The 21,796-nt window shown below is 44.7% G+C and overlaps 1 protein-coding gene across 2 annotated transcripts in view; it reads right to left on the bottom strand.

Moving 5' to 3' along the window:
* Positions 1 to 8,488: 8,488 nt before the first annotated feature.
* FHDC1 (FH2 domain containing 1) overlaps positions 8,489 to 21,796 on the bottom strand; it is a 32,161-nt gene continuing 18,853 nt past the window's right edge. For both annotated transcript variants that reach the window (XM_065736420.1, XM_065736421.1), the window contains exons 7-12: positions 20,319 to 20,389; positions 20,107 to 20,214; positions 19,200 to 19,270; positions 16,794 to 16,911; positions 14,978 to 15,142; positions 8,489 to 12,575 (exon numbers count right to left, since the gene is read on the bottom strand). In XM_065736420.1, the coding sequence (XP_065592492.1) occupies positions 10,530 to 12,575; positions 14,978 to 15,142; positions 16,794 to 16,911; positions 19,200 to 19,270; positions 20,107 to 20,214; positions 20,319 to 20,389 (2,579 nt within the window). In that variant the 3' untranslated portion in view covers positions 8,489 to 10,529. The remainder of the gene's footprint in view (positions 12,576 to 14,977; positions 15,143 to 16,793; positions 16,912 to 19,199; positions 19,271 to 20,106; positions 20,215 to 20,318; positions 20,390 to 21,796) is intronic.

Below are 21,796 nucleotides of genomic sequence, written 5' to 3'. Positions count from 1 at the left end.
CTTCGTGCCACATTCTGAAAACAGCTCCAGATGCACCCGCGGAGAGCGTCCAGACCTCATCCCACCTGCACTGGCATTGGCTGCCTCATGACATTGCAGCTACTGTGCACATCTTTGTAACCCGAGACACGGCAGTAATACAGTGGTCATGCTGAACGTGCCCGGAACGTGCCACATCCACTAGCTGTCATCTTCTGATACATTCACGCACCAACCAGTGAAGTGACTTGTCTGGAAAAGGCGAGGGACTACTCCTGTGAGGTATTCTGCCTGACCTGAAGATTATTCTACAGCTTTCAGGTAGGGCACCCTGCGTGTGCACAGTGATACTTGGCCCCTTTGTACCAGCATATCACACTTATCAGTTGAAACACAGGGCTGCCCCAGGATGGACAAACATTGGAAACAGACCAGGAAGATGAAGGAAAGGAAGGAAATACACTAAGCCAAGACAGGGCACCCAAACCCCGTGGTCCTTACGGTGGACCTTCCTCCTCTTTCTTCTATTGCCTGAGCTCCAGCTGCCCATCTCTGTGTGACAGGGTCAAAGAGCAGCTTGGAGCCACTCTGTTGTCACACATACCTCCGGCTTTAGCAAAATCCACTCCATCAGCCTCTTCTGCCACAACATGAGATGATTTTTGATTTCAGTAAGGCCTATACCATTTCAAGAAAATATTGAAAAAACTTCACCACTTACCTGCATTTGTTTTAACTTAAAAAGGCAACACATCTGAAATAAAAGCAATTACCATGAGTTCTGCACTTTGATAATTGTCTTCGAAGGAGAAAAAGAGAGTTTCTATTTTTTACATTTGGATTTGGAAGAGACTTCTTGGCAGAAATGGGCAAGGTCTTCGAAACAATGACAGATCCCATGGAAAGGCTGAACTGCTGTGATTTGATTTGGTGGAAGAGGGAAAAGCACTTGATTGCAGCTGGAGATGAGTGGCTCCTCCAGCTGGGTTCAGCCTGCTGGTTCAAGCCAGCACTGTAGGAACTGGGACTCACTGGCAGCCGGACATAGCGTACAAAGATGACAACATGGGACTTTCTGTCTGTGATCAAACGGGGAAAAACACTGCTGGGAGAATCACAAAAGCCAAGAAGGAGAAGAGAGGACATAAAAAAAAAATTCTTAAAACCTACTCCTCCATGAACCTCCTGCTGCATGAACCCCCTCCTCGTCTTGCAGGTTTTGCTGTGACAGAGTGATGCACGTGCACTTTGCCACCCCTTCTCACTCCCCTGTGGGAAGGGTCTTGCCCTGTAGGTCCCATAACATGGAAACGTGCCCAGTTGAGCCAGCTGAGAGCTCTTCCTGGGGTGCTGTTTTCTCCTGCTCCCAAAGCAGAGCTCCCTATGACTCGATCCCCGCGGCAGGTGGTGATGTCACCTGATGTCCTCCTCCCAGCGGCCCAGGAAGTGCTGCAAGTCTTCTCAGGCTGCGGTGACTCACGGCGGAGCTGCCAGAGGTGGCTGTGGTGAAGCACGGCCCCGTGACTCACCCACGTTGGATCAACACCCGTGGCCCAGGCAGTCATCTTGGGGGCCTCCTCCCACCTGCTCCAGTTGCCATAGTGCCGGGCTATCTATATATAACAACATCAATAAGGAGACCTGGCGTTACGCTCAAATGAGTTGTCCTTTCTTTCTGGGGAGCCCAATGCAGCGAGTGGGGACATGAGCTCAAAAATGGGAGAAGACTGGGTGGGAAAGTGTCCTCTTTCTAAAAGGTTTTAACGCAGAGGAAATGGTCAATGTGGACAAAAAAGTTCAACTGAGAAGAGGCATCTAATCTGCACACACATCAGCGTAGCTCCAGGTTCCACACTCAGCTCTGCTTAAGGCAGGGAAGGGAGAAGAGGGGACAGACTCAGAGCTCCCTTTTTAAAGGACATCAGCAAATAATCGCTAGATGTTATCACTGCCTCCTGAATTACAGAATGCCCCCACAGGGAAGGAAAAGAGGTTTACAGAAAATAGCTTCAGGGTCAGCAGGAGAAGGGAGAAGAGCTGCAGGACGGCTGCAGGAGGCAACAAAGGGGTGAGCAGACAGAGTCTGTCTGCGTGAACACCTCCTGCCAGTGAGTGAGGAGCGGCAAGTATGGCGGCTTTGACTAGGGATGGCTCTGGTGATGCTCAGTGGTTTCAGGCTTTGTAATTGGCCATAGAGCAGATGCCTAATTAAAAACAAATGTTTAAACACAGGCATCGTTTTGCTCTGAAACAACTCCTTCTGTCAGGCATGCTTTCGTTGTGACAGAGAGTGGCCTGGAAAACCATTGCAATAAAGTCAGGTCTAACCCCACGGAGCTTCTCTGTGCCCCAGCAAGCTGCTGTCCAACTGATTTTAGGAGCAGATTTGGGTCAGCCCAGGCCAGAAGGACAGCAGCAGCCCATCAGCCAGCAGCCAGGCCTCCTGCCCAAAGCCTCCATGTCTCTCTCGGAGCGAGACTGGCGCAGGCAGAGGCCTGGGGCAGCCTCCCCAGTTCCAGCACTGGTCCCACTGCTAGAATCACGGCTCTCTCCCTGCCAGTGCTGCCTCTGAGAAGCAGGAATCTGATAACAAGAGCTGCCAGCTTGGCACACGGAGCCATAACAGATCCAGTTACTAGCAATTAGACACTCCACCCCGATTAATTTGTGCTAGAAACACTAAGACAGTTCTGAACAGAAAGCTCGATAATCTGTTTGAACTATTTGCCAAAGGTTGGGATAAATTCTCTGTCATTTCAAATGCTGTGTATTAAGGCTGGACATTTTATTCAGGGGGTATTTACTGTCAGTTAAGTGAGATTTATTCAGAGAAGTAATTTCATCAAGCAAGAGTTTGGACTTAGTTGCGCAATGCCCTCTATAATTACTCACATGCCTGCTTTACCAATTCATGCTGAATGTTGGAGCTACACATTTTCACCAGCCTCTGCTTTGCAGCCCTTACAATACCACCAGTTGCTTTTACAAATACAAAACATCTCCTGCTGCACTCCCACACGCCTGTCTCTAATGGGTTACTTTTGCCACATCCCGTGCTCTTTTGGATATTGCTGCACGTGGGCCGGGGTCCTGGACTCTGGGTGCTGGTGTTAACCCAGTGGCCTTGCTTGAGTGTCTGCCTTCTCACTGTAATCATTTCCGTGCTGCCTTGCTCCACCCGAGGTCCATCCCGAGCTCCGCTCCCGCTCCCTCCCCTTGCTGCATAAGTGGTCTCACGCCTTGGAGCAGTGACAAAGGCACCAACAGGAGCTGCTCTGTTCCCTCCCACACTCCATCCACTGAGTGACAAATCTCTGGCAACAGATTGCATCAAGTCCTTCTGTGGGGCGCAGACAGTATTTTCCTGCAATAAAAAGATATTGTATGGACTTCAAGGGTTACCGGTTAGCTGCTGCTTTATGCACTTAGGCATTAGGATAAACATGGTGGTTCCAAGGGTGGATACACTGAGTTCATTATCAATGCCACGTTGCAAGGAAAGATATGCATCTGAGGTGTCACATTTGTCAGGAGATGAGATGCTTTGCCTTATCCTTATAAACAGACATCCCATCCTGGAGTACACGAGCAAATCGATGGGAGCGTTTACCCTCATTTACTATTATTGGTAAACCCTTTAAGAGCAGGGTAAGCAAACACCTGCCAAAAACATTTAGCTATGGCAAACGCTGCCCTGGGGCAGGGGCACAGCTGCTTCCTTCCCCAGTTCCTTCTGGGCCGCTGGGGGCACTGCCCTCAAAGCCTGCCCTGGGGTGAGCAATGCTGGGCCAGCACACAGAACTTATGAATAAAAAGAGCTCAGAGCAACAAGCAGTGCCCATGCTCTCCGACCACACTGTGCACGCACTCAGTGCTCTCCGTTTGGTGCAGTGATTAGTCACTTGCACCAGAAGGAAAACAGCACCTATTCTCCAAGAGACATCTCTGGGCTTCTGAGGGCAATCTGCTGTTATAAAGGGGTCTCGGTCCTCACCATATGAGAGAAAAACAAAGCTGCTGCAACCTGAGCCAGTACCATGAACACCTACGTGCTGGGCTGAAAAATTATGCAATTGTTTTGCTTGGATGCACAGGGAAACAACACTCAACTGACGGCACAAACCTTTTTGCTTGTGGCACCAAGATTACAGGTGGGTGAGGCATCCCCGAGCTGGATGGCTTTTTGAGCTGAGCTGCCGATGTCCTTTCGTTAGGGCTTTACAGACTAGAACCGTGGAGCCAAATCACCTTCAACTTTAGTTGGGCGGAATTTCCTCAGCCATCTCTGCAACATTTCCCCGTGCCCCCATGGACTGCTCAGTATGGTGGGGAGCAGCATTAGCACTGAATAGGTATCAGGCATTAGGGATTAAGTCAGATATTAGTAGAAACTTCTCAAAAAGAGTGGTAGGCACTGGCACGGGCTGCCCAGGGAGGTGGGGAGTCGCTGTCTCCAGGGTTCTTTCAAGAACCGTGTGGATGTGACACTGAAAGACGCGGTTAGTAGGCACGGTGGGGGAGGGTTGGTGGTTGGACTAGGTGGTCTTGATGGTCTTTTCCAACCTTTAGGTTTCTATATGATCTGACGTGATCCCTTTGCTTGGGGACAGTGGCCTCCAGCAACTTGCTTACAAGTACAAAGCAGAGCTACAAAATACAGACATGTAAACATGAAAAACAGAGCCCATTTCTGTTGCCCTATTCCCGCCTCTTACTGGAAGAAGAAGGGAAGAGCAACAGCTTGCAGGCTTTGCAGACAGATGTTTGGGGAAAGGCAACCCATGGCGGAGAGGGAAAAAAATATATATCAAAGGAGCAGAACAGCCATAAAAGGCTCCAGAAACACAGAAAGAGTGAAATGGAGTGAGCTGAAGAACACAGAAACACCGCAGTGTGAATGGGAGATAAAGAGGGGGAGATGAGTTATTAGTAGAGGCTGGAAAATGTAATAGAGCAGGATGGAAAACTGAAAGAGAGGAAAAAGGAGTGGGAGGAAACAGTCACGGGATGTAAAGGGGCAAATACAGCTGTAAAAGGGTGGGGAAAAGAATCAAAAACACATTTACAATCATTCTTCATCCTGAAATGGGAAACTGAAGATATGCACAGGGAATAGGTTTGAATCAGTTTCAATGCTGCATGAGAACGCCTGGGAACAAAAACGTGGAGCTCACAGCGTGTCCTTGTTCAGCACGAGATCTGAAGTGGCTCCAGCAGTGCTCAGTGGAGAGTTCTGTGCAGTGATGGAGCAGGGCCAGGCACTGGGGACCCCTGGCTTCTTCTGGAGGCTGTTTGTAGCCGTGTCAGCCAGGAACAGCCGACACCCAGGGAAGCATAAGGATGGGAATGATAGAGAGAAAAGCTCCACATTCTTCTTGAAAACTTGTCTCAGCTCTGCCTGCTCATTTGTAATCATCGCGTTTTTCCTCTTACACGTTTCCCTCATTTCCACAGGCAGCACGCCAGTTAACAGACAGTAATTCAGAACCGCTACTCGTGCACGTGTCCATTTTAGAAATACATTCAATTCCTTCCTGACCTTGTTCTGGACCAACAAAATGACACAGAAGTTTAAATTTTTGGAAGAAATTATTGAAAGTGCACACAGGCAGTCCATCCTTTTTTATCCCCGAAGCCCTAGAGAAGAATCAGGAGCAAGCAGCAGCAAGAGCAACGTAGCTGCAGGTGCTGGTTCGGCGCTCATGGACCCTCCTAAATGCTGGATGCAACTTTTCCACTTCTAGTGACAAAGAAATGGAAGAGTAGCGGGAAACCAAGTTAATTGTACGTTATTATTTAGAAGCAGAATCAAATTATTTCCTAGCCAGCTCCCTTGCCTTGCCCAAACGAACACCACTTCCGTTCAGTTGACAGCATTTCTATTTCAGGATGAAGAGGAAAATAGGAACTTGGATGATGTGGAGCTACGCAGAGATTTGCTTTTATGCCCTTTTTGATGCTGGATCCCTGCAGCCGTTGGTAGCAGCCGGTGCCCCCGTGCAGCTGAGAGTTGTTTAAAACTACCAGCTCTGTCTGATGGTCAAAGTCCTAATGTTTGTTTGTTTTTAAATGTAGGCAGAGTTCATCTCTCTCCTCTGCTCGGCGCAAGAGGAGGCATCCAAGTCTGTCATCCTCCGTCCTCTCTAAGAAATAAGGATGGAGCAGAGAAAACAAGGGGCTATTGTTCAGACATGATCAAAAGCAGGAGACACATCATTGTTCAAAGGCAGTCTGTCCAGCATCCCCGGTTCAGAGAGAGCAAATATTCTCTGCAATGTCCCAATCTCTCCCCTCCTTCCAGACTAGGGCACCAACCAAGCACTTGGTCAACAGCTATAAACACTGGAATCAGTGTAATAGCACGGCCTCCACACAAGCTGTGGTTCGGTGCAGTAAGGAAGGGCAGGAGCACCTGGATGGATCTTAGGACTTGTTTTTAAAATCAGAGTTACGTTTCTATCTGAGACGGCGCGCGTTATGCAGTCTCAGCTTCCAGCCTGGAAAGAGACAGAAGCCAACTATGGAGCGAGGAGCCACATGGTGTAGGCTGGAAGCAATTCTGTCCAAGCGCAAGCAGCGGACGCTGGTGGTGATGACACATGGAGGAGAAATGCTTGGTTGCCATGAGAGCCCTTCATGCATTCTTCGCCTCGGCATCGTGCTCTTTGCTGTTGCTGGGCTGTTTGCACAGATGCCAGCCCTAACAGCATGGAAGATTTCCAGAAGGCGTCTTTCGTCCAGGAGAACCGGGCTGATTTTTATTGGCTTAGTAGCAATAAAGAAGCAATGTATTCCTGGCTGTTTAGATAGTGACGTGGCTAAAACAAACGCCTTTGTTTCCAGCAGCTGCTAACAATACCTGCAGGGAGCTGTTCCCAAGGCAGTTATCTCTGGCACCGGCGGCAGTAGGATGTAAACAGCGTGTATCAAGCTAATGGAAAACACTGAGTGGCCAAATCTGAAAGGAGCCGCATTTAGCTGGGCCCCTCTCACCGGGATTGCCTTTTCATGGCAGCAGCAGAGATGCCTTCTGGAGGGCAGCTCTTCCTGGCACGTGGGGACGCAGTTCCAGCCAGGCCAGGATGGTTTGGAGTCAGTGGGCAGCCAGCACGTGCTGTGGTGCGCTCCTGGCCTGGAGCTGGCTCATGCCTGGCTAGGTCAGAGCCAACGGGTGGCACTCTGCATCCGTCCACACGGACAAAGCCTAAGATTAGAAAGATACCACTGGGTTATTTTGAATGACATAGTCTGGACTTGTACGCTGTGGGAGGCGTGATGAGAACTCTTTCTGCCTCTCCTGATAATTTAATGAGCTGTTGTAACGAGGGATGCAGTGAGCCCCTCATTTGTATGCAGTTCCCACATGAGATGTGAATATTAAATTCCTCCAAGTATGAATCAGCATCTCTCCTCCTCCCACAGCTCGCTCCCCTATCTCGCAGTCTCCAGCAGCTTCACAGCCTCAGATGCCCTCGTGCACCCCCCCGGGCTCCCCGACTTCACCGTCACCCTGACAGCCATCAAAGGAGACGACGGACTCGCCTCTGATGACGATCACAAGCACCCGCTGCTTGGCACAACAAAGCCGGAGAAAAGCTCTCCCATCTTTCTTCAAACACGCCTGCAGCCCCACAGCCTCTTCGCTTCAGGAAAATCTCATGACGTGGGAAATTAAACCTACAGGGCACCGCTGCCTCTGACAGCTGGTAGTTTAAATAATGAATTGGTAATCACGAGCCCTTTTGAAATAAAAATGAAGTTTAAAAAGAAAAAAAAACCAAACTTCTGAGACACACCTTTTGATGGCGAAGGGCTTTCCCACGTAGATTCCATCAGCAGCCGTCACTCAGCGCTGGCAGACAGCAGGTGTGCGCTGCTCCGCGCGGGAGAGCCGCACTCACCCAACGAGAAAAGTCAGGGGCTTGAACGAGTTTGCAAATAGCAGCAATTCCAGTCCAAAAACCATTCCCATAGCAGAGGGGAGGAAGTGCTCCCTGAGGACAAGGAGGCTGGCTGCCTTCCTTTTCTTCTTTTTCTTATGCAACAAAGCATGGAAAAAAAGAAAAAAAAAATCACAGGAGAATGGGATGGAAGGTAAAACTTCAGAATTACAGGGCAGAAATCAGCACCTGCTCCTGCAAAACAGGCTGTTCTCTATTTGCAAAGCCCTGGGAGCTGTAAACCAGCATTTCCCAATGAAGTGCGCTAAGCTAAAAGGCACGAAGATAGTGACAGATCCAGACTTGTTACTGCCAGGAACATTTGTCTTGGCCACGGCACACAGCGCGCTGCATCCACCACCTAATGCCTTCCACATTATACCTGGGCCTGCACAGAAAGCCCTGCCTCAGGAACATTCACAAACTTAAGAGGAACTGCTCATCTAAGTGCAAAAAGATGGCTTGTACTTCAAATGCCAGCAGTTCTGCTGCAAAGCCCTTTCTCTGGGGATTTTCCCACAGGTACCTACAATCAGGCTCCAGTCGCTGGGGATCTTCAGGACCAAAGCCAAAGGTACGACAGGAAGGAGAAGGATAAAGCCCATACCCAGTAAATGGGAACTTTATTAAACTACCAAGTTACTCCGAAATGTATAAATGCTCCATTAAATACATTCAGTTTTCTTTTACACAGATTTATAGAAATTTACATATACCAAAGCACATTTAAATTATTTTTCAAGCTTGCCACCAATAAAAGTTTGGTTGCCTTTTTTTTTCTTAATAAAGGAGAAGAATCAGTCATCTGCTCTCACAGATGTGCACACATACACACAGATACAAATAAGGAGAAGGGAGATGCTTTTCGTTCATGTAACCCACAAGGGAGGCAGCATTCAAAAAGCTTACACAGGGTTTCGAGCAAAAATTCACCCTTGCCAAAAAGTGGGCTATATAAATTCTCCCTGTGGGACAGACTCAAACAAGAGACCCTATGTAATACTTTGTGGTGTTTGGGTACGACGTCTGCAGTAAGACATCAGGAAGCACGAAGGGCCCCTTGCCAACATCAAAAGACAAAGGTAGCTGTCCCTGATACTAGCCCTTGAGACACACGTGAGCACTTAAATGGCTCGTTCTCACTGAGCTACACGCTTCCAGCACTGAGGGGTAGAGCGGAGAGGCAGATCTGCCCTAAGTCAATGCCACTTGTCTGAAGAGATTTCCTTTTTCCTTTACTCTTGTTTTTATTATTAAACGAGGTTTCATCTGTAAGCGAGTGGAAAGGCAACTCTTCAAATTGGATGCTCAGGAGAACAGCTGCCATCAGTTTCCCCACCTACTAACATTTCCCTTAGGAAGATGCATAGCACGCTGAACAAGTTTTCCCTCATTCTCCGTACCTTAGACTAGCAAGACATGAAAATCTGTATCCGCAGGAAAAAGGAGGTGTTTTTATTGGTAAAAAGCTTATCAAATACTAGTTTAAGTCATCCTTTGGAGTATTTAAACATTAAAAACCACATTTGAAGCAACGAAGGAAGTCTACAAAAACATCGTCATGCGTAAGCTCTGTGTTTTATGCTAAATATTCATGTCGACAAGGAGAGGAGGAGGCAGGGAAACCCATGGCTCAATCGGAGCCATTGCAACATTCAAGTAATTTGGTAGTACATAAACCAGTGGAAACATGGAAGAGTAAGAAAGTGCTCAGCACTACAACGCAGCCTTCAAGAGCTGAACTGCAAACATCCTTGATATGTATCATAAATATATGGCACTTCCGTAGGACCAAAAGCTGGCAAGTTTGCTTGTGACTGGAACAAGTCAAATGAGGAGTAGTCATCATCCCAGTGGTTTCTGGTGGCCCTTCCAATGGGCACGGCCTCCAGCTGTGCAGCACCAGCCCTATCTACTTGTGCATGCAAGACAATGCTGCCACATTCCTGGAGAATAAGCCTCCTGGCCAGCAGAAAGTTTTCTCCAGACACACGTACACATTCATAAAACATGCTAAAAATTCTTCAGTTAGGTTAAAGACAGCCACAAACAGCAAATATCCCGTTTTACTATTTTTTGGCCAGCAGTTCCCAGTCTGTCCAATTGCCAGCAATGGACTTTGCAACAGGCGAAAAAGAGTTCCTGAATCCAAGGCAGTAGAAACAATGTAAAGCACAATCACCTACGTTCATTTTTCAGTACTGTTCCACAGGATTTTCTTTGACGCTGAATAAGAAACCAACCAGTGAAAATGCTCGAGTCTCGAAGAATTACACGTACACAAAAACTGGCCTCTTTCCACATTTTCTGTCACAAAGCATTTCATCTCGTAGCTTAACTTCTTTAAACTTTTTGGCTTTTGGTGATTATCCATATCACAAATACTCAAAGACTTGCTGTTAAACTCTTATTCAATCACAGTGGCTTCAAATACATTCAAATTCTTAACAAAGGATTTAGACCAGAACACAACCAGTTGCCCTTTTCCAATGGTGTACGATGTGTTAAAGAGCACACGATGCCACTTATCAGCAATGTTCCTGTTTTAAGGAATTCCACAACAGAGACATCCAGTGCAAGAGACATTCCAAGACCCCCAAAAATCTCTCCTTACTTCAGTAATGGCTTTAGTATTTTACCTATTGTGGTCCGGTTTGCGTCTTTCAGTTTAAGAGAGGACTTCTCCACTGCCCCCTGCTCCTTTGGTGAAGGCTCTGATTTTGTGCTGACAGCGTCTCCCTGGAGGATGCTTTTTCCAAACACCCTGGCACTATTGGCTCTCTTTAAAGTACTCCCTCCGTTTTCCTTTGGACTCGGATCGTCAGAGGTCGCTGCTGGCTTCACTTTAGGCAGCCTCTGGGACACAGACCTGGTGATGCCTGGAGGTTTAGATGAGGTGGATAGATCCACTTTTGCACGCTTTGAAGAAGAAGCCACTGTATTCCTTGCAAAGCTGGGGACGCTGGACGGTGTTTTGGGAGCACTGATGGGGCTAACCTTGGTGTCATCCACAGGGGTCTGGGGCTTTACGCTGGAGCGACACATCTTCGTCTCGTCTGTCTTCGATTTTGCAGTATTCCTAACAGGTTTAGAGCCCGGCTTTTTGAGAGCGACTCTGTCCCTCTCAAAATGAGCACTGCTTGAGGTGACAGTCCCCCTCTGTAACCTCGGCTCTTCTACCGACATGCTGTGCCTGTAAGGACTTCTTGGCAGCGTGTCCGTAGTGCCGCGGACAGAGCTGCGACGAGACAGGCGGCTTTCCACTGCACTGGTTTCACGAAGCGCCGGCTTGACTTCTGGCTTTTTCACACTGCTTGGCGCTTTGTTTGACCTAGAAATCGGCACCACTTTCCTCATACTTTCATTCTCAGAGGCATTCAGTGTTCTAACTGGTCTGGAGGAAGCTGCGTGGCTAGGGCGAGTGCCACTGGGTTTTGAGGAACTTGGAGATCTGTCTTTTAGAGAGTTTCTCTTCGGTCCTACTGGGTCTTTATTTTTTACAGATTTTTCTTTAGAAAGCGTGTGTTTGCTGTTGGCATCATCCTTATCATTTGCGGAAGCGTGAGGAGACAGATCCTTGGCAGAAGTTGAATTTAGGTTAGAGAAGAGGGCTCTAGGCCTGTACTGAGCACCATTCACTGAAGAACGTGCTTTGCCAGCCTCACTTCTTATGTCATTGCCTGCCGATTTAAAATCATTCCCCTCTTCACAGTCCAGTGTCAATGAACAGTCAGTGGTAGTATCTGACACACAGAACATTGGCCCATCTTCCCGACTTCCGGAAGCACTTGTGTCCATTGACATAGGGCTGCTGCTGCCAGGCTCTGAAGTTTCACTCTTGCAGCCCACTGCCTTGGCTTTATGGCTGTGGACCTCTCTGGAACTTCTGCAAGCTGGAGGCAGATCGTCATCGGCAGTGCTAAGGGAATGCAAGCTTAGATCATCTAGAGTCTCCACGTCTGTTCCACCGACATCCTCTAAATATATTAGAGGCATATCATCTGCTGGCTTTGCTCCTTGAATATCAAACTTGCGCAATCCTTTAACAAGTTCATGCTCCTCAATTGCAAGGGCCAGAGCATTTATATCAGCAGACTCCTCACGTGGGGCATTGGAAGTGTGCACGTTGCAGTTGGCGCTCCGCTGTGGATAATGGGCACCGGTACTGGCCGAGCCACCAAACTGACCGGACTGTGCTGGACGTAACTGCAGCAGATCAATGCTTTTCCCTTTGGTTTCAGCCTGTTGGTGTAAGTGCAAGGTATTTAAATTGGGATCTCTAGTTTCTTTGGATTCAGTCCAGGCTCCATTGGGTCTTACTTGTCGGGTGTTTGCACGGGGAAGGCTGTTAAACTTGTTGGGATCCTCTTCTTTTGAAATTTCCAGGAAACTCTGCAGCTCCCTATCTGCGGTAATCCCCAGAGAAAGACGAGACCGCTTGGAATTGGGGTTTCTGTAGGAAGGGCTTTGAGGTCTCTGCTGCAAGAAGGGAAGAAACTCTTCGAGTCCTTTTTTGGCCAGCATCTCCACATCATTTTCACTGCTGCTCCGTCCAAAGCTTCCAAGCTCTCCCGCAGCCCAGGATCGACGTTTCTCCTCCAGCTCCTTTCGTCTTTGCAGATTATGAAGTTCCTGGATCTCTCGTTCCCTGTTTTCCTGGCAAGGAAATACATAAATCTGTGTTACAGAGGACAGCATTCCATGCATGAGAACAAGTTACACGGCTTTATCTTTCCCTTCATTTCCCTCCTATCAAAGTTAGTTCCTATTGCTATCGCTCTCTCTCCACCCCCAATACATACACACAAAAATTCACCATGGCAACCGCAGTTTGCAATCATTAACCATATGGACAGCAGTTCCCTGCATAACTAATGCTGGAGGCACATCAGTCCAATCAACGTAAGAAAAAAAATGCACAAGCCCCCACAGAGCCTGAAAACGTGATCTATCAAACCCAACTAGCTGTTATGTCCAAGCAAAGAATTGTTGCTGGATGTGGAGACCTACAAGTTCATACTCAATACGTTTAGAGAGAGTAGTTTTATCTGGTGAGTAAACTTCCAGCTGAGCATTACATTCCTATTTTAAGACAAACTTGTCTGATGAGCACGTAGCCACCGCGTTCTTTCCATCCTCCCATACTACAACAACTGTTATTGAAGCAGCAAGTGGAGCTTCCAAGGGTTGCTGTTACCTCCAACTTGAACATAACAGATTAGAAACTTATGAGAAGACATGACATGCACATGAAAGCAAATGAAAAAGCTTGCACAGTGTCTCACGATCATCACTTAGACATCAACTGATATCATTTAAACAACACCTCATTCCAGTTTTTGGATCTCATGTTCACTGTTGGCTTCAAAAATGGACAACTACAGCACAGAAGTTGCCTCAGGCAGGCTGGACATTTTGGTAGCTAGGCTGAGGAGTTGTGGGTTAGAAAGTCATGGAAAGAGGCAGTTTGTGTTTGAAAGACAACATAGTAACACCTTTCTGCTAAAATCATTAGCAGTGGTTTACTATGAACATCATCTGGCACCTCAGTTAAAATGTTCGGTCAGCTTCAAATTTATCTAGGTTAAACTTAAGAAAACAGCCTGGAAAGTTCAATGGAAATGGAGAACCTGTTTTTCTTCAGCCAGTACAGCTGCAGGAAAAGAAGAGGAAGGGCTAGTCTTCATAGAGGATTTAAACATTACATTTTTTTTTCAGCATGTTAAGTTTGGTCTCAGAAAGCCTACAAGGCTGTCCAAAAAAAAAAAAAACACAACCTATAGTGATCTGAAGCACAGTTTACTTGGATTTTCCCATTGTTGTGACAACAGAAGAACTGAACAACTACAAATAGTTGCCTAAAAGTTTTCAGTAAACAATTAATGCTGAAGCTCTTTCTGATGAATGGGCTAATCTGCACCTCTTGAAGGGGATTTCAGATGACACTGGGCTGTGAAAGATAAGATGCATTAGAGACCTAAGAAACCCAACAGCTAAGAAAGGAAGAAGAAATAACTCACATCAGGAAAAATGTGGCAGGGAGCCTTCTTTCACAGGTATGGGATTACAGGATTAACTCTTGACTAATGCTAAAGCTTAACTTCAAATATCCCATTGTAATGCAAAATAGTTAAAAATTGATACTACCTTCGTATTCCATGTTAGACACAAAACTTTTTAACCTCACCCAATATACGTATGTTTCTGGAGGTTTTATTCAAATGAGAAAATTATTTTAAGCACTGGTGAGCATGCTCCAAAAGTGCAAAAACGAAAAGTGTTTTTAACACGTGAGACATGCGCAGTTGGCCATCGTGGTATAAACCATCTTTTTTTGACTGCTGGATCTGCTGTCCACATGCTACACTCATTTCTCAGAACTGCAGTCTTTATTCTGAATCGTTCTGGTAGTTCTTTAGGTTAATCCTCATAAAACACTTAGTTAAGCAGACGTGTATACTACTCACATGTATAATCACACGCTGGGTCGTAAAGGGTAAGCTAAAGGTACATACAGTGTGCACGTTAGCTGAACATTTGGTTAGCTTGCTAACAATCAGGAATGTTTTTCTCTCTTTCTAAACTAAAGCTTTCATGAAAAGTGCTGTCAACTGCAGATGGCATAAGGCAGAACAATAAATCTGTGGATCCACCTAATTCATGCTATTTATGAAGTCCTAAAAATTATTTCTAACGATAGGCAGACTTTTGTGAACTAAAATTGTAACCAATGACGACATTACTCCTTGCCTATGCTTGTCTTTGTATACTTCTCAAATTATTTGGGACCAGATCAGTGTATGCAGCAAATACAGTCATGCCGGGGAAGAGGTGTCTTCTTACTCTGTTCCACTTTGTGAGTTTTCACCCACAGAAATCATTTAAAAAAACCAAGTAGCCACTGCCGCCACCATTTTGACAAATGCATCAAATACCACGAGACATAAAGCATCCCTTACACAGAAAACTATTAATTCACGTGGAAGAGTATTTACTTCAAAAGAGCGAGAATCTCATTCGAGGCTCAAAAGCCTTACAGCAAGCTTAACAATGCTTACCTTAACAGCCTTGTTGAATCTTAAGCAGAAGTCCCTAAATATCTGGAAACATTCGTCCAACTTCATAGTTTCTTTGTCCTCACAGAAAAAGTCAATGAGAGCATTTCCTTCCTTTTCTAATTCTCGTTTCTGGTATTCCAGCTCCTTTAGATGTCTCACAGCAAACTGTAGCAAAGAACATATAATGGCAGACATAAAACAATTAAGTAACGACAGGTGATGTATATATTAGGAACGTTATGGAAGTCGTGTAACCACACAGCTATATAGGTAGGGCTGGGAAAAAATCAGGAGGAAAAGAACAAGGCTGTGGTGAAACTGAGCAGAACTACTTGAAGGAACGACCACTTTGTTTTTTGTCTCCCTGATCTGCATTCACCAGCCATTCGCTGCCATCCTTGCATTATCCCACATCTCAGAACAGATCTGACTCAAAAAAATCTGGTGGAGAAAGCTGATTTCCAGACAAATCAGTTTTATGACGCAGTCTAATTCATGACCCCCTAAGTATTTTTCATGCTGCAGCACTGGAGTGTGACTAGGCAGCTGGAGGCACGGGTGACCACTTAAGACAACTCCGGCCACCAGGAATTTACTTGGCACATTATGCCAGTAGGGTAGGAACAAATCTGACTTGTTAGCATTCAGGGATAAAAAAAGGATTGACGATAAAGTGGACGATTGACAAGAGCACACATAGAAAATCAGTTCCTCCCACATATTTCAGTAATTTATTCATGAGGATGAGATAATGAAAGTTGACTTTTAATCAGCTTGGTTACGACTCACAATTTAAAAACAAAAACCGGAAGTGTTTATGTAAGGCATGCATTTATGAAGTGATTTTTTTTTTTTCACAACATTTTTTGGAATGTGGCCTAAACAAGGTTGTAGTGTTACATAAAACCAGGTATTAAATTAAAAAAGAAAAAAAAAAGTCAAACATGTCAGAACGTAACATTAAAGAGTCTGGGTGCAATGGATTAAAGCCAATGATTCAGAGTGAATGAGGACAGCAATTTCCATCTTAACCCACCCCTCTCTTCACCACCTTCACATCTGAAAAACTACGCTATTAACTACACTTGCAAGTCAAAAATCAGGGTGCGTTAAGTTCCAGATCAATATCTGCTTTTTTTCTTAACTTTTAATAATTTTCTACAGCACCAAACACAAAAATCATTTAATTGAAGCACAATCTATATTTCCCCAGGCATCACCAAGTATTTGAAAATGCCGAGAACTTTGCTTCAAAGTCAAGTGTCATACACGTTCATGTCTAAGAAGTCACTGAAGTACTAAAAAAGAAAAGGAGACTACACCAAGCAGTGACGCTATGGCTTAGAATAGCACACTGCGCAGGGAAAAAAATAGTACAGAAAACAGGCTTTCAGCATTCAAGCTTCTAAGAATCCCTCTTCAGTCAAATATTCTCAGCAAAAACTCACATGGTCCAGGTATAACACAGCTACACAAAATATAGCTATCTGCATGTTAAGAACAAAACTAGAGACCAACCCAAAGTGTCCTATATTTTAACTACATATCTCTGTCAGGTATTTCACAGGCATTTAATACACTTGCCCAACAAGCCTTGGGCAATGTACACTCCATATCCCTCCCAGTAAAAACACAGTCTTTCCAACACTCTTACTTGACAAACAACATGGAGTTGGAACACCTTTGTACCACTGATAGGGTAGACATATTAAAACAATGCTTCTGTTTATTGACATGTCCACACAAATTACTTTGAGCTGAGGAATGCTCCTGTACTCAGGTGTCAGTAACACATTAACACAGATAACCTACAAACCTGCAGAAAGCTTTCCATCTGATAAAACAGTTTTGGATCTCGTCGAATGCTGTCTTTAACAGATCTTGCCTTGAAAGAGAGTGACTGGAGCTCTGCTTCTACATTATCAATGGATAACCTAAAAATGCATATACAGAGAATACTTAACTGAGGAGAAGGAGTTGCCCCTAGGTTAGCCAGAATATGCTTTAAAATTGATGTTCAACACGAATTGCAGCCTGGTTATCAAACAAGACCTACCTGTTCAGAAAATCTTTCTAAAGTATAAATCGAAGGTTAAGGAGAGAGATAAGCACATTTCTTCTTATTTGCAACTTGAAAGGATTCCCATGGGGTGTGGTTTCACAATTAATTCCAGCCAGTCCTACCCAGTCGTACTGCCTGAAAGGGCAATGCCACCCTGCCAAGCATTCTTTTTTCTCTCCCTGGGCACTCATTTTCTAGATGGCAGTCATATCTAAGCACAGAAAATTAATACGATAAAAGAAAAAATACATTTCCTTCCAGATGGATCATTTCCTAAATCCATCTGACTATGTGACCGTTCAAGTGCCAAAGCTGGCGCAACAAGGACTCACGATGCCAACCAGGGCTGCCCATTTTGGCAATAGTGCTTACCATCGTGAAATTGCACATTAATTTCTTCTAAGTTGTCACTGCAATGCAGCCCATGGTCTCAACGCAGTGATTGTAACATTTCATCTTTCTACCAGATACCAGCAGTAGAGCTGCTCCTGTTTTTGGGCACAGATAACTCAACAAATCGAAGACCACAGGAAAGAGCTCTCATCTGATATAATGTGAGCTTTATCCTGGGAGACTCCCGCTCCACGCGATGAGAGCTCCCATCCAAATCCCTCAGTCATTCTGAGGATCAATGCTTCTAAAACTATGGCATTTCTTTCACCAGAGAATTGAGCTTTGTCTAGGAGCTGACGCATTACTGTTTCCAAAACGGTAAAAAATAACAACCACGCGTGTGTTCCTAACTACTTTCAATGCACCGGCAGTGAGACTTCAAAACAGCAAAGCTGAAAGATTTGCAGCCGACCAACTGAAGCGCACATGGAGAGAGCATGGAGACAGCATGCATAAATAAACAGAATGCTGGCTCTTTTTTCTCTGCTTACTTCAGGTAAGCTCCCTGTGCTGGGAAAATCTTACATGTTTTTGCAAATGAAAAAAGGCGTAGATGATTCTGCGTTAGGAGGAGGATAAGGGACTACAAGGGAGGAAGGCAAAACAAAAAAAAAACCAAAAAAACAAAACGGTGGTTGTTTTAACACGCTCTGATTGGAAGGATTTATGAGCAACTTACACATGACAGTTGTGTCTCTAATAAAGATCTTCCTCACACTCAATGCTAAGACATGCATGTTATATTGTTTCATCTTCCTGTAGAGTGCATTCCCTGAACAGATTTCATCATGAGTTACAACAGAACATTTTCAACATGAACAAATGTGATCAAAGAACAAAATGGCGAGAAAAGCACCACCAGTTTTCAGATTCTGCCCATTCCCCTGCAGTTTGCCAGGGGGCTTGGATGCTGAGGGAAGCTACATTCCTCAGCAGGCCATGGGGCAGACTGCCAAGAAGATGCGTAGGTTGGATGGCAGAGAGCCACACAGGTGGTCCATCAAAAATTTTCAGATTAACTCCATGGCCACTCCTTTCCTCAGAAGATTTCAGAGCTCTTTGCAGACGTGATTTAATTCGGCATCAGATGTAAGAGAGATAGGAGCAATTTTAAAGCTGGGGCAACTATGTAAATAGATTGCCCAAAGGTCAAGGAGTAAGGAAGCAGTGAACTGGGAATAGACCTCCAGGATCACGAGCTTCCAGTTTTGTGCTTTAAATCACAACATCTCACAAAAAGCAAGTACAGTTAGTTATCTGGGTATGAATTAGATTCAGTTTAACATGATGCAGTTAGAGACAATGACATGAAAACACAGAGCCTCAAACCCTTCAAATTTTCCACTCGAGACCAAAATGGAGAAGCAAACCAAATATAAAACATCTAAAAGAAGCCAAGGCCAGCAGCTGTACCAGGACCCAGGCTTGCAAGAACACTGTAGTCTGCTCAGAAGACGGACGAAATTTGGTTTAAGAAAAAAAGTATCGTCCCGATCTCTTAAAAGTAGCATACATACACACATGATTTGACAGAGACAAAACTACAAAACACCTACGGAGATCATGTTAGAAAAAAACCTTATACCTGAAGGCACATTGCAGGCATACTTCTGCTAGCAAATGGAAATGAAGCCCTCAAAGCCACAGTAAACATTTGTAAAGAACTCAGGTTTTGTGCCTAGACTTTTCTGAATAAGCCTCATTGCTTCACAAATCAGAGTTCCAAGTCACAGTTAAACTGTCAGTTTTCAGGTTCCTTTGGCTTACCTGGCGGCCTCGTGAACATCCCTAATTTTCTCTGAAAAGTTGAGAAGAGCAGCATCTTTCTTCTGGGCTTCCTGAAACAAACAGAACAAAGCCAAAACACACACAGACTATTAACATTCCATTGCCAAGATGGAACACCTAAAAGTCCAGGGTTCTAAAGCCTCTGGGAGTGCACTTCAAGGCTTCTCCCCCATTCTCCTACTTCCAGTTCAATCCTAACACAATTGAGCAGAAAATACTTCTGTAAAGGAAGGGATGAGAACTAGAAACAAACAAGAGTTCCATTTTGCAGTGCACAGCAGTAGCTGCTTCTGCCAGTGAACACAAAAGACACACAGAGCATGCGAGAGAAAGAGATGATGCCCATTGTTTGGGCAGATACAAGGTCTCCTTCACGAACATCAGTTAATTCTCCATTGCTAACTGACTAGTAATCTTTAAGTCAGTTTGTAGACAGTGAACCAAAGTCACATTTTGAACTATTTAAATTCTAAAATCAAGAAGTTTGAAAAGAAAAAAAAATAGCTAAAAAAAAAAAAGAGGCCATAGCAGCTTTGAAACCTGCTGCTGAAATGATTCAGCAAGAAAAACAAAAGAGCATTGATCAAAAGAAGCAACTTCTACAATCTAAAAATTCAGGACAGTAAGAGAAAAACTACAGCGAGGAAGTTAAACTAAGGTAAGATTCTACAGGAGATTAACAAATCAGGCTTGACATGGATTTCCCATGGATAGCATGGCCAGACGTAGGAAAAAGAGTGAATGTTGTGGCATGAGTTAAGAAGTGAAGATTAGAATCAAACAATTAAGCTATTTTACAGAGACACGTGGCTCCTTCTGTTCTTGATTATCTATGGCTCTAGATTTGTACTGGGTACTTACACCAAGAAAATAGGTTTTTACATACCAGTGCAACAAAATGCAGCAGACTCATCCCAGGTTTGTTGGCTTTTGTATCTGCCAGCTTGAGCAGCGATGACAGCTTAAATCCAACAGCATTGCCAGCATAACCTCCCTAAAAAGAAATGAGCAAACAGTTGTGGTGTGTGAAATAAATGGACTGCAACACTAACAAGGAAGTCTGGTCAATCAGCCGACTCCACTCTGGATGTCACTTACCGCATTCATAATATTCCCAGCCTGAAGGACCAAGTGCAATATGGAATGCAGCTCCTCACAGGTCATTAACTCTGTAAGAACAGAAAACTGCTCTCTAACAATTGTTTGTTTAGGAATACACGCCAAACTATATGACCACCAACTTGGGAGTGACATTTATTTCACATCAGTGACGGCAAAGATGATTTGGCACAAAGTTTTGTACAGTGTGAAGCAGAGTCAAATGGAATACAGCTGGCACTTAAAGCTTCTCCAACAAAAGCCTGCTTTGCACACGTGCCTTTTTTGCAAAATGCATAGTAGTGCTCTACCTGAATTCGTACACCTTTTCATTTCCTTCACTTAGGAACAGAAAACAACGCACTTGCTGAGTGCAAAACTGTTCAGAGTTAATAAATGGGCATCACACAGATGGCACAGTAAACCAAGAACCTGCAAATTTTTAAGTCACTACGTGGCAAGAAAAACAACTTGAAGCTGTTTTTAATGAAAGGTACTGCATTTTACGCCAATTAACGTAACAGAACATAGAATCCTCTCGATTGCAGTTTAAACATTTAAAAAAAGTGGATTACCTCGACGTTCACATTCTACAACTCCTTTACCCCACATTTAACTGCTTAACATAGTACACTCATCTGTCATTGTGGAGGCAGACAGCCCTTGTATCTTTGGATTTCAGTATAAACTGGCTAAAAACATGTAACTAATTGCACAGTCTTTGATCTAACAACATATAGGTGAGAGAACAAGAAGAAAGAGGAAAGAAAACAAAAGGGAACACCAAATTTCATAAGGCAAATAAGAGAAAGCAATATCTGAAGACTCTGCATAGTGAGAGCCTGCTCAGTGTCATTATGGGATGCATCCATTTGCAGGCTAGATGAGAATCCACCAAGTTATTCAGACCATTCTCATGCTTAGTGATTATCAGCCTTAGAATTTAAGTAAATGTTCTCTCAGCTTAATTACAAGGAAAGAAACCTGGTAGATTGGAATAGAAAAGCAGACAGAATTCCTAAACAACTTCGGGCTATCAACAAACCCTAAAGTGCAAAGACCAAATGGAGAAGCGCACATGAGTTCCACTGGACTCACAACAGGGAAGCTCAGTCTGATTTGCATGACTGGCCTGATGAAGGAGTTGGAGACCAAAGTGTCTCGTCTGGAGGGAATGAATTCATCAGTTCCCAAATGTCCTGAGTGAAGGACACCAAGGACAACAGGGTGCGGCTGCTTTGATATATAACATATTCTGTCACATACGTCTGTTGCTCAAAACAATGTGCAATAATTTCAATGAGCTCCCAATAAAAGGCTAAACTCAAACCTCAGCTTAAGGTAAGGGACATTTTCCTGAGACAGGAAGGACCACCCTCACTGTTGGGAAGAGCACATGTTTTTTCCCATTTTTCATCACTAGAAACCACTACCCTAAGCTCTAGTGTTCACAGTTGAATATTTTTACTACTGTGCCC

This window comes from Cyrtonyx montezumae, unplaced genomic scaffold, assembly GCF_038088225.1.
Source record: "Cyrtonyx montezumae isolate F1298 unplaced genomic scaffold, pur_monq_1.0 scaffold_2, whole genome shotgun sequence".
NCBI lineage: Eukaryota > Metazoa > Chordata > Aves > Galliformes > Odontophoridae > Cyrtonyx > Cyrtonyx montezumae.
Note: the sequence above shows the minus strand (reverse complement) of the source record. Positions and strands in the feature narration are given on the sequence as shown.